Genomic DNA, 13,803 nt, shown 5'->3' with positions numbered 1-13,803 from the left:
TAGAAATCCTTAGGGTGCAACAAACATACAGAAAAATTTTAAATATTTGAGAACTTTTTATTTTAAAGCCAACCTACACTTAGACTTAAGCAAATCTCAGTCATCTATTTTAAATGCAATTTAAAATTTTATAATCAAAGGCCCTGATTTCAAAAGAAGCATTTTCTACCATTGTATAAGCAAAATGTAACAATTTTTCAAAATTACAATCAAATGTTTATATTTATTATCTGGTTCTTAACCCTCTGGCTTTCAATCATGGAGCCATGATTTGTTCTACGCATTTGTTCCGAACATCGCTTCCAATAATTTGTTACCACCAATTGTTGAAATAGCAAAATTTACAAATGCTTTACTTTTTTTGTTCTGGTTTGGTTTTGGTAAGTTACAGCTGATTCTATACTCCTCCTACAATGACACTATCATATATAAGTCCATTCCTGTTTACCTCTATCCGTGGGAGGGAAAGAAGTGGAATTCCAGGCAGTGATGCCAGGAATAGAGTCATTCATATGAAAATCATTATTATTCTCAGCACAGAGGACCCCTTGAAGAGTACCCTAAGATCTTAGAAAATTCTGCATCTTCACTCTACCTGTCACTACTTATCCAAATTTGCAAAAGTCTCTACTCAGTTTTCTCATAGCTTCTAAGCAACTCCAGACCAGACAATATTTCCTTTCACTTGTTTAAGTCCATCAGAGGTCAGCACAGAGGGCCTGATGTGGTGGATGCTTACTGAATACTCTATCAAAGAGGCTCAAACACAGTTACTGCATGGCAACTTCACAACTTCGTGGACTAATGTGCTGCAAGGACAGCAGATATCCTTGAGATTATTCAGAAGCTGAGTGGCCTTTTTGCTTTTTTAAGCTTGAAAACATAAAAAAAAAAAAAAAAGACTAACCAACTTTTGTCATACCCAATGACATTTTATTATGCCTTACAGAGGAATTTTATTCAGAATTAAGAAAAAAAAATTCTCACTTTTAAATAACTTATAATGGCTTTTAAAAGTGCCTAAAATGTAGAAAGGTCATATGAAACCAGACAACTCTGAGTCTCTCAATCTGTCTCAAAACAATTGTACAATAGGCAAACAATAGAAGCCAGGAATGTTCCCATATCTTGCTTGTTATAAAGTTATATGCTGATACCATCCTTGATTCAACTCTGGACTCTTCTGAGTAGGAATTATTCCCTTTATTCTTAAGATTAATACTAATGTTTTTCAGGAGCCCTCCATGCAATCGCCATCTCATTTAAACCTCAAATAACCCTATAGCTTTGGGACTATTATCACTACTTCCAGAAATTTTAAGCTGCCTCTGCAACAGTAGAGCTCCAATTCCAGTGATGGCTCTAGAACTCAAACCCAGGTCTTCTTAAAGTCTAGTGGCCTTTGATCTTTATTCACTCACCTCACCATGCTCCTGGCAGAGCTACTGTTTCAGTCTACTTGGATAAGCTCTCTGGTAATTTATAGTACTTATATTTAAAAAGGAAGAAAGGGAGGTTAAAAGAAATATGGTTTTCATTTGGGCATTTTATTTTCCATTGAAATATTTTTAAATCAGACAGTTCAAAATGCCTTAACAATGGCTGTATTAGCATGTATTTGTGGGTCAAGTTTGTCGGCACCATCAGGTTCCCAGAACGTAGCCTCAAAAGTCTCAGCAAGGCACCTAGGACTGAGCTTCCCAATATCCTCATCCCCTTTTCAGCTGCAACTGCTTCCCAGATTTACGACCTTGTTTTAGTCATTAGGCCCAAATCAAAGTATATGAAATAAGGACCCTACACTGACCAGAGTGGAATATTAAGAACTTCATCCACCCCTGTGGGAAACCCTTCTCTGCAAATGTGCACTTCTGTTTCTTCTGCAAAAACAACGAAAACCTTTCAAATCAACAATTACCTATTAATGAGAAGCACTGTGGTAGAAAATTTAAGGAGAAAAATGTGAACTGCGTGTCTGTCCTCCTAGAAAAGGGTATGCTTTTCTGACGTAACAGTTCACTATTAAGAGGGACTAGTTCACATACACCTTCCAAGGGCCTTGGCTTTATTCAGTGCATGCCAAATCAGCCCGGTGGTTCAGTTCACGCACTAACAATGAATTAGTCCATATCCCAGTGCCAAGTAATAAGGTACTACTTAGAGAAGTCACTCTGGGTAGAGAAAATAAATATGACTGGAACAAAAAAAGGTCTGTCTGTGTGGTCAGGGAGTAATTGGAGATGGAGTGGACATACTTATTATCCATCTGTTTTCCATCAAAACTATTTCTTAAAATGCCTCTCAATCATTAATCAATAGATGTAATTCTCTGAAGAGCTATGTAAATCCCTTTGGACTCTCCAGAATAGACTCAGAAGGCCTGTTTGCTTTGGTACCTTCAAACAGCCATTTTTTTTTTTTTTAAGGTAATCTTACCTCTGAGAAGGTCAACATGTTTTAGAGAGATATTACCTGTCTCATTGTGGAAACAGCTAGAAAAATTGAAGCAAGATCACCCAACCCAATGTCAGGATCAGAGGAAGAAAAAGAACCTACGCGTTCCACTAAATTCTAGTCTGAATTCTAGAATAATACAAAGTAGCCAGAGGGAAAATGGAAGTCTGTTTAAAAATGCATTCTGAGTAAAGGAGAAAACTGCTCAATACATGTGTGAAATTCTGTTTTATTCACTGTCATATATGTGGTGCCTAGAATAATACCTGGTGTACTGAATGAGCTTTAACAAATATTTGTTGAATGAATAAGAAATAATGTGAGAACAAAAATGGCCAGTCTTCTCAATCATGTCTATATATCTTGAAGCCCCAGAACATGTTTATCAATGAATTTTAATCATCTTTTTCAAAAGACAGACTTTGCCAGGTATCTATATGTGTATAAAGGAATGTATTTTGCTTCTCACAGATGAAATGCGGTAAGGCCCTTGACTAAAATAATGACACATCAATATCTTCAATTGCCTTAATTTTAGTTAAGGTTTATTGCTGTTACTTTTCATGGGTGGGGAGAGAACGGAGGATGCATTCTCATGCACTTTCTTAGTCTCTATTTATTTTGTCTCTCTCTTCCTCATTGTTTCATGTTGCTCAAGTTTAATCAGTTTTCCCCCCACACAAAATATATTAGCCATTAGTCTAAAAAAAAAAAGTGTTTCAGATTACTGAAAAGAAAGAAAGAAGAGAGAAAGGAAGGAAAGAAGAAAGGAAGGAAGAAATAGCAACACTGAGTTGATCAATGAGACAATAGCAAGAATATCCCCTAACAAATTCCATAGCTATATTTTTTTAAAAAGACAACTAAGCTTTATGTTCAGAAGTGCTACGTTTAGTTTTATTTTCCTATCAGAATGTCAAAAAAAGGTTAAGATGCCAAAGGTTTTATATTATACCTGGTTTGATTTAATATCACCAGAAGGAAAAGAATATGAAAACATGTATAAGGATTATCCTGTTGTCCCAAAACTTTAAAAAATAGACAATCTTCTATTAAGATAAAAAGACAATATATATTAGTGATTTTAGTGGTTTCTGGGCACTGGGCCGTGCAGAAACTTGTATCTGTGAGAACTATTTATACTGATGTAAATGACAGCTAATCCCGATTGTTCCCTTTACCTATAGAGCAGTGTTGGACAAAGCACTTTCTACTCAGTTTCAGGATCTAAAAAACAGGGAGTGTATCAGTAACCAAAAGGGTAAATTGCAAGGATTATGCTACCTTTCAAAAGTGCAAAATATTAAAATTAGACTATTATTTAAGGAAACAGAGCAATTACAGAAGAACAGCTACTCAAGAAGCCAAGGTTCTCTATGTTCCCACAGGGCAAGAAAAGACTAGAGAAGTGGAACCCAGCTGTTTGACATTTCACTTCCAACCAGCAGTTAACACTGGATGTTTAAATTGGAAGGTGGCATGTTACAGAAGTTCAGCTACCCATAGGAGGAGTTCTGCTTGGCAGAAACATTAGAAGCACCCCATGAAGAATGAGCAGCAAAAAGCTAGCTCCAATTATTAAAATGATAAGCCTAGGAAAATGTTGAACCCACTTTAAAGAAATAAATAAGCAGACCCAGAACAGACTACTATAAATATTTGTTCAATTTCCATCAGTATCTATAGACAGGGACTGAACCCATGGAACTGCATGATAAATGTTAGAAAAACTGCAATCAAATAAAAAAGAATAATATTCTGGATACACATGGAACTTAAAATTACAGTGTTTTATATTTTTTTAAAAAAGTCATATGAATCTCCCCTAATGTGAGATGTTTATACTAGACTTGCTACTCATACCTGAAACTATCTACCCTGATAAATGAAGGGTGCAAGGAGTCATGTTCTACTAAACGGGCGCTGGCTTTCCTGCCCAAGGACAACCCATTAACAGGTTACCTACAAGTGGTCTACCGCAAGTTGGCTTTCTTTTTGAGATTGCTCTAATATCTAGTACAACAAAGTTCTTTCTTTAAAATGCAATGCCTTCCAAATTAAGCATTCAGATTACTGATTGGAAATCAAATGTCAAGAAAGTCTGCCTTCATGAGGATAAGGTAGAACGGTCAATGTCCCTCTTGGGTGAATTTAAAGTAGGGAGTAGGCAACAAAACTGGGTTAGAAAAAGGTATGGAGAAAGGAGGTAGAGCAGGCATCTCAAGCAGGCCAAGGTGTGGAGAAGGCAGAATTCAGCAGAGAGACATGATGAGTAGGCAGCAGAAGTTACAAGGTAGGCAAAAATACACAGTAAATGGTAAGGCAGATGATGAAGGGAAGAAAAGCTTGGTAGAGGAAAGAAGCTGACATGAGAAAGAGGTATGTAATGTTCAAGATGGCAAAGGAGGAGGAAAATCCATGAATGGCAGCTGTAGAATTCCCAGTTCCAGTTTCAGGGAAACTTAACCATACTCAATATCCTATACCTAGATTTTCATGAAGTTCTATCACCTTCAATTTCTTTTAATATATCTCCAATAATTAAACTGGAATTTGTCTTATAAAAGAAAAAAAACTTTAAGAAACTGTAAATTTAAAAAAATAGATAGGACTGCTTTGCCTAAATCTTTAGAAAAAACAGAGCCACAGCTAATGTCTAATCTACCGACTACTGACTCTAATGAGCTTCTTCAACTTTCTGATGTTGTTACAGAGGTAAACCTATTCAGTACACTTTGGAAGAAGGTGAACCCAAGATAGAAATGTTCATCTCCTAGAATAAAAAGAACTGATTGCAAATGACTTCTAAATCTCTTTATACTCCTGAATGGCAAAGTAAAAAATTTAGACGTGTTAAAAAACTAACTGGCAACACAGAAATCAAGGATGCTCTTCAAGTTGAATAAATGCATGCAGAATAACATAATATTAATATGAAAAAAGCTAGTGTGGTTCCCCCCAATTGATGAGGAGGGACTCACAAAAGTTTTCCCATGTGAGGACCAACTTGTTCCCAACTGCTGCAATATTTCATTAAAAATGGTAAGTGTTCATCTGTATCTCTTGTTAGAACTAGAGTGGGGTATCAAAACTCTGGAGTCACATTGAGACAGCAGGCTTCGAGTAAGAGCTCAGAATGAACCCAAGGTGGAAAAAATTATAGTAACCTTGTTGGAAAATTTGCAAACACTCTTAATGGATTAATTAATCAGCTTATTTATTTATTTTCTTGGAAGTTGTCCTTTCAGTAACAAATTTACAAATCAAGATACAGTCTGTACAGCTGGAGTAGGACAGCAGGACTGAATTCTCAGTGTTGAAAGCTAAATCTGCACTTTAAACATTAGCAATGAGAGTCATATTCTGAAGCTATTTCAAAAATGCCAAAACAGCTGATCAAAAGTAGAAATTTCAGTGACATCAGTTCTTTGACATCACACCAATGAGTTAGGGGTTTCATTGCATCAGGTGTACTGTAAAAAGGAAAGCTCACAAAAGTAGATCTATTCATAGAATGATTAAAAATGAATATAGACATAAACAGCTCTGCATAATACCAGACAGCTAATAATAAGTGTTCAGGGAAAGCTGGCTGTTGTAAGTTAGCAGTTCTTTCCAGCACACAGATAAAAGTCAGACTCTGGAGGCAGACAGATGTGAATTTAAGTTCTCACTTTGAGCAAGTTACTTAACTTCTTTAAGCTTCACTTTCTCATCTGTGAAAGTAGATAAAAATCAACCACCCCCTCGGTTTTTCACAATAATTGAAGAAGATAAGACATGTAAAATTCTCACATTTTGAGAGCCTGGCTCTCACAAAGACTAGCTGCTGCCAGAGAAGAAGAAGAAGAAAAAAAGGAGGGGGAGGCAAGGGGTGGGGGAGGAGAAGAAGAAGACGCAGAAACGTCACTGGTATCATTACTACTAAATTTTGATAGGAAAAACTCAGAATCAGCCTCAGAGATACTCATGAATTTTTATCTTACGCTGTTAGGTAATTACTGGTATGTCCTCACCAGGGTTTCACAACCCCAACACTATTGACATTGTAGGTCAGGTAAATCTTTGTTTGAGGGGGGCGCTGTCCTGTGCATTGTGGGAAATTTGGCAGCATCCATGGCCTCTACCCACTAGATACCAGTAGCATCCCCAAATACAATAACCAAAAATATCTCCAGACATTGATAAATATCCCATACAGGGCAAAATCTGTGCTGGTTGAGAATCATTCATTGATACCAGTAACAGGGAGTCTACGGCTTAGAAAATGCTGGAAACCCCCTGAGTGAGCAACAATCCGGACAAGTAAAGGTACAATGCTGGTGGGGTCTGGCTGTCACCAACCAAGTCTCACATTCTTATTCGATGTACAGTATGGAAGTTTAAAACAAGTACTTGTCAGGAAACCACATAGCAGCAAGCTCAGAATTCCTGAACTTAAAAAAATAACCCGTGGAAACACTGTGGTGGAAATACAATAAAGAAATAAAGCACAAACTACACAGACGTGAGCAATTTGGCAAATGCTCCCCAGTCAACCTCATTCAGTGGCCTAGTCATAGTATGAGCAGCACCCTTTCTTCTCTACCGCATTAAGAGGGAACTGTGGTCAGAGGAAAGACTGGATGCCAAAAATGCCTGTGTTTTCATTCAGCTGGTGACCCTGGCTTCAGGCAAAGTTCGACATCTCTGCTCTGGGTTTTCCAATTGTAAAATGCAGTTGGTAATAATGAATACCCTCACCTAACTAGTTTTTGATTCTCAGCTGAGGATATCCATTCACTATAGGGCCTTGGGTTATAATAACCACTGGTGGAAAATCACTACCACCACAAGAAATAATTTTATCTCCACCTTTTGGGGTGAAAAATGGAATTTATTTCATCTTTTTCATGAAATACTTTGGTTTGACTTGGTTTGCCTTACCATGTCTCACCTCTGTTCAATTCTGTGTGCTGTCTATACGTAAACTAGAAACATTATGTAGATTAGTATTTCTCAAACTTTTTTCATTATTGACTCTCTAAAGAGGCTTTTTAGGCATTTTTCTTAATCGCTGTCTCTCTTCATAAAATATTAATGCCCGAGATACACTATCTCTTTATGTACCGTGTCCCTGTGGAGGGCCACAAACCAATGTGAATTTAAGATTTTTATGCTCCCCAGGAACCAAGTTTCACCCCGCTAGGGCAATATCGTTCCCATTATAGATCCATAATGTCAATGGATCTAGTGTGTCCAGAGCCTGGAAATTCAGCTTCTAACGGCACGGACTTAAACGGGGGTTTCTGAAGAAACTTAGAATACCAAAAAGAAATGTGGAGAAACTGGATAATTCAATATGATGTCAAACCTACACATTGCCTGGAGAGATCTGAATTCACAAGGAAGAACCATCTCATTCTACCAGGTCTGGCAGGTCTCCAGGGATGACAACACCCCTCAGTGGCCCAAGCCCAGCTTACTCTCAACTATAACCTTGCCTCATCTCCGAAGTGAGATTCCACTGAACATGTACCCATTGGTAGGCATACAAAGGACTGTGTTAGGATTGTAAAAATAAATGATATGTAATGGCTACCATCAAGGAAATCAGAGCCATGGGGCAAAGACACTTGTGGCTTTGATGTGGCAGCTGGGTATATGTGCACGTGCATCAAGAGTAGGTGACAGGGATCCTAGCAGCAGGATGGCAAGTGTGTGCCCTGTGGAAAGGGCATCAGCTCCAGCCATGTGGAACTCTGAGTCCGGTGGGTCAGATCTTCTGATTTTCTGGATTTTATGTGAAATCTCCTGATTTTTAAATGTGGGCTTAAAAGAAACACATCTGCAGGCAATACAAGACTGACTGTTTGTGATCTCTATTTGCAAACAGCAAACAAAAGTTCCTATAGGACTTCTCCACATCACAGAAGGCACCAATGGAGACGAGTGATGCGAAGCTCCCTCTTTTATCCAGTACATCTGTGGGACCCTGATGCAACAGATTAATCTGGTGGGTAATTATGCACAAGGATCACTGCCTCATATCTTTGCCATTTAAGAAAAATTAGGGAATGGTGCACCCTAATTACCAAAAGAAATTTAAATGTCATTCTTCCATGACCACAACTGGGGAGGACTTCTGTGTTTTTTAATATGCTGCATATATCAGAAGCTTTTAATAGTCACTGGTTTCACCCATATTTAACAATTAAATAATGGCACATTTCCTACCTAATTAGACAAAATATATCACCAAAATAATATTGCCCTACTTATGAATTTTAAGATTTCCAAAACATGTAATTATATCTTGCTAAAATTTTCATTGATATAAGGGCACAAGTGAATTACAAGCCTGAGTCCAATGGCTTGACTTTTAGACAATCAACTTTTTTTCAGTAGCTTGGTATCTTTTTAAATATAGTCCTTCCCAAGTCCCAGAGACTGTGCCAACTGTGTTCTCTAGTTTCAAGAGTTCTGCTGGCTGGTGCCAGATATTTTTCTTTATTTTCAGTTATGACTATAATAAATAATTAATCCCCAGCTTTGTATTTTGCTGACAAACATAAATTCAACATTACAAAGCAGTGCCACTCAGAGATAGGCATGATGTAAAAAAAAAACAAAGTGATATACTGAAGAGTTTCACTAAGTAGTTATGGGATCAAGGTCAATGGCTAAGGCAAAGTCACTGTAGAGAAAATTACCTTATTTGTAAACTCTTTAGCTAAGATCTTACTAATAGGAATAACCTTTTATAAAATAAGTGAATTTCTCTTAGTGATATCAGAAACTAATGTTAATAGCCACAAAGTGCTTAAAACTGAAAAGGAAAATTACAGACTGATTCTTGCTTAGCCATTAAATATTGTTAGCACACTCTCATCCTGACAGACTAACATAAAAGATAATAAAACTCATAAATCAATTGACTGTCTGCTTCTGAGATTTACTGTACTCAAACTGGTCATCTATCAGACAAAACATCATGTTGAATGTCCTTTAGCTACCTAAACACAGAACCCACAGGGATAATTCTGGACAAAAAGCAGAGACTGGTATGGTGTAAAAACTATCATCCTAAGGAAGGGAGGTCCTCAATTATAATAGAGAGTGGATCTTAGTACTTTTATCTTAAATTTTGCTAAGTTTCCAACTTCATCATCTTATAATTAAAATGGGCTGTTATTAATATCTAGAATAAATCAGTTTTTCACTCCTGTTCTATTTCTACTTCACCTGTATTGCACTAAGATGGACCCTGAATAAGAAATCCATGCAAAGTCAGTGGTTCCCTGAAGCTGGTCCTTGGCCTTATGGTTGGTTCAAGACAGAAGTTTGGACCAGTTCACATCAAAATGGGGGAGGGGAGGGTAATAGTGAGTTTTTCATATGGCTGAATTGATTTCATTTCATTAATTTGTTTGACATTAAAGAATATTTTATGAAATGATATTGATAATAAATGGGAGCTTTCCCTTTAATTTTTCAAATAAATTTATTTTCTAAAATAAAAGGTTGGAAAACCTATATTGAGCCCTTCTTTAATTTTAATTTCTATTAAATCTCAAACCCTAAAAACCGTTGCTCTGTGTGACTCAGTATATTGGTCTAATTATCTATAGAGAGGTATCCTGGTGTTTGGATGAGGCCCCAGCCAGGAAAGGACCAAGAAAGGACAGGGGGAGGGTGGGTCTTGAAGGGTGAATACTAGCCAGTACCCTTATCACCCAGCCATTCATGCTTCGGATATTGTAAGAGACTGACCCCAGGAATCCATGAGTCTTAACAGGGCAATTAACTCTTGTGATTTTGGATGAAAATCACATCAAATCAATATTCGGATGAAAAGTGACCTAAAGGACCAGTTATCTTCTGGCTTCTCCCCAAGGCATGAGTGAGTGGAACAAGGAGAAAGGAGACACAGAAAGCTCAGGGTAGAGTGTTTTAGCACATCCTTCACCATCCCCTCTGATGACATCTTCATCAAGAAACTGTGCCACACCCTCCCTCTATCCTCATCTTCTCTCACATTCTTCATGGACATGTGTGCTGCACACACACACACTCCTGCCTGGACTGTCCCCTTCCTGCTACACAAAAGGAAATTCAGAGAGAAGCCATAAAAGGGTCCTCTTCAGTGGCAGCTGGGATTGAGCTGTAGAACGAATCTTACCGAAACAATTCCTGGGCAAAACTCTAGAGGGTCTAATCTTGGAAATCTTAGTTAATATTTCTTCTCGAAAGTAATTAATTTTAGATTACAGAGTCAGTAATCAAACTCAGTTACTTTCAGAAAGCTATATTATTTCTCTCAATGAGAACAAAAACTAAGCCAACAAAACAGGCAATACAAATGAAGGCAGATTTCTAAAAGAGAGGACACCAAAGATAGCAAAAACCCATCTTAAAATTCTAAGAATCCATCACAATCTGTCTCTTAAAGGTCCAGCTGAGTTTAATGGTATTCCCTGGGTCATGCGGCTATTTCTTTTCCTTAGCCTAATCAAACATTCCTTGAGGAACTCTGGGTCGAAAACTACTTCAGAGTTTTTCTTTAGAAAATGAACTAATGGAAACTATGTTTTTGAATCAGGAGATTTCATTCTCCACGAGCGCTCTGGCTTCACAGCCCCACAAGTAAAATGCTCTCAGGAAAAGCAGCTGTCTTTGGCATTTGACTTCTCACTTTTCTTTGCATGTGCACATACACTTACATACACAGCAAGGTCTTCTGTCCTTGGGGACATGGCACGAGACATCCTCCAACAGAAGTTGGTGTGGTGGGCTCCCAGACCCTCAGCAGCTACTGTTGACACAGAAAGCCCTGCTCAGGTAGGGAGTGCGGGGGTGGGGCTCACCTGCACCGGCTCAGGTGGAAGCTGGACCACGTGTTGCATGCGCTCGCTGTGGTGATGCCTGGATTCCTCTTCGTAGATCACATCCCTCTCATGCTGGGGAAGGTTCAGGAAACGGCGTATAGTACAGAGGTTTTCCCAGAGGGTGCGGTTTTCAGGACTTGGGTTCTCCTTCCAGCGGAGCAGTTCGCACAGCCAGCCCTAGAGAGAGAGGAGGTCACTTGAGTTCACCTGTAAGGTGCAGAGGAGCTGAGACGACCCTGACTTCGGTCAAGTGCCATTCCAGTTTAGCATACTTTCCTGTCGAATTGTTCCCACCAACCTAGGGCAGGAAGATACTGAAACAATCTGACTCTAAAAACCAATAAATAACCACATAGGTGGTCACACCAATGTCCAAGAATCTTTATTTTTGTTAGCACTCATATCACCCTGCCTACAGAACATATTCCCAACTGCAGTTTCTTTGTAAAGGATAATCAAGCAAGATTATAGTTATCTGATTCTCAGGAAAAGTAATTTGCGTTGGTCAACGACAATTTTTATAAATTACCCAATTGGCTAGTATTCCATTCTAAGAAAAAAGTGAAGATAAACTAATATATATTGTGAGATGGCAAATTCTAAAAAAGACAAAATGTATAAGTGTAAATAGCACTGAATTCTTTAGGGAGGAAATGTTTTTAATAATTATCAATAACTCCACAAAATAAAAAAAATAACCTTAGGTAGAATGCAAAAAAATGTGTATTCCCTCAATCTCTGAATGCCTTGGGCTCTAGGCCTCTTAACCATCACCTTCCCAGCACAGGCACACCTGCAGGAAGGTAGGCAGTTGGTCAGGTCACACCTGCAAATGTCTGCCTCCAAACTCTGGCATCCGGATGTTCTCTCTCTTGCAACTGCACGAGAAAGAAAATGTAATGCAAATAATGATGGATTATATGAAAATAATACAGAGGATGCTGTCAACATCGCTCACTGACTCATGTCAAAATATTTTACCCAGTAGCTTGCTAACCCATCATTTCCAAGCTACATCGCTAATTTTAAAAGCAAGAACTGTCCCACATTATGCCTCTTGTAAAAGAGTAAAAAATTTTCTAAAAAGGTGCATAAATAAACACAAATGACTTTGTGATAAATAAATCCCAAACCTCAACAAATTCTATATCATCACTTGTAAGCCAATGGAAGTTCCTGACACGCATTATAAAAACCCCATATAATATCATAAGCTGTTGTTTGTCTAACTCTCCACTGTGTCTTCTGCCTTTACCCAAAAAAAGGCAAGATTTGATTATCTCCGCTGCATCAGCCAAGACAGCAACACCAGCTGTTCTCATTGTGCAGCCTCTTCCTCGCGGCCTCCATGTTAATAACCTGATCATTCCATTTTCTCCTTCAACTGCCGGCTGCAGCACCGCGAAGAGACAAAAACCCAGGCCCATCTGCAGCAGCTGTAGGCACTGAACTGTGAAGCCACTGGGGATTTATAAACTAATCTGTAACACAACACTGCCTTGTTTTTACAAGTGAGAGGCCACATTTGCACAGACCTGATCTTTTCTTGCAATAAACTGGAAGCTTGGGAGAGTTAGAAGGTTAGGAAGAATGAAAACAAGATACCTTATCATTTGCTTGGACATGTTTTTCCAAGTATTTTCATAGAGTTTTTAAAAACTCAATTGAGAGACAGGTAATGGTTGATTTTCAAGGTGCAATGTACATGAAAAATGAAAACAATTTTTTATCCCTACCAGAAAATAAATTATATTTTTAAAAAATCTCCTAGTCCCAAAGTGTTTCCTCAAGGGTTTCTTTGTACAAAGGAAAGAATTCTTGAAATAGAAAGCAAACCATCTGTGGAAAAAATAAGATCCTATTTCTCTGTCTTTTCACAGATCTGAATAAGTCTCCAACTGAACTCTTTCAAATGTTTCAAACAGGTATGTTTAACATCTCCCAGGGGAGGTGATAGCATGGAGACCAATCATTTAACAGAAAATAAAAACAAAAACCTACATCTGTTAAAAGATGAAGTTCTGAGATACCCAAACCTGAAGGAAGATAGCACCTGCTGTTCCGCTTGAGGAGTGAATTGCATTGTGGGAAGCCGCAGCTTGAAAGGAGACAGGTGACAGCTGAGTAGTATCTCCACTTATGACACTGGGAATGTCTTGCACAACATTCATTGCCGCATTTGATTTATATGCGCTGTTATAATCTGCACTCATTACAATCACTTAGAACAACACTGCGGGCCTCGTTACGGAGTGTGTGCTGTCTGCCATCAGTCTTTAAGAAGTGTAGTGCTCAATTTGCCCACTGACATGCAAGGTCTTGACCTTGAAGCTATTAGGGAGCAGATTAGACACAAGTGTGATCATGTGTGCAGACATAAGCAAACCAAATTAATTTCTGGCACAGGGAGGTAGCCAACAAGACCCTGTTCTTAGAGCACCAGAGAACTTCCTCAAATCCCTGATGGAGCTGAGCTAATAGC

The 13,803-nt window shown here is 38.3% G+C and overlaps 1 protein-coding gene across 1 annotated transcript in view; it reads right to left on the bottom strand.

The window, feature by feature from the left end:
• Positions 1-13,492, bottom strand: part of LOC105826219 (DNA-binding protein SATB2-like) — a 35,961-nt gene extending 22,469 nt beyond the window's left edge. Inside the window, exons 1-2 of the mRNA XM_012664162.1 lie at positions 13,358-13,492; positions 11,301-11,498 (exon numbers count right to left, since the gene is read on the bottom strand). Of these exons, the coding sequence (XP_012519616.1) occupies positions 11,301-11,498; positions 13,358-13,492 (333 nt within the window). The remainder of the gene's footprint in view (positions 1-11,300; positions 11,499-13,357) is intronic.
• Between the last annotated feature and the right edge of the window lie 311 nt (positions 13,493-13,803).

Source organism: Propithecus coquereli, unplaced genomic scaffold, assembly GCF_000956105.1.
Source record: "Propithecus coquereli isolate 6110/MARCELLA unplaced genomic scaffold, Pcoq_1.0 Scaffold863, whole genome shotgun sequence".
Taxonomy (NCBI): domain Eukaryota; kingdom Metazoa; phylum Chordata; class Mammalia; order Primates; family Indriidae; genus Propithecus; species Propithecus coquereli.
This window is presented reverse-complemented; position numbering and strand designations above follow the sequence as displayed.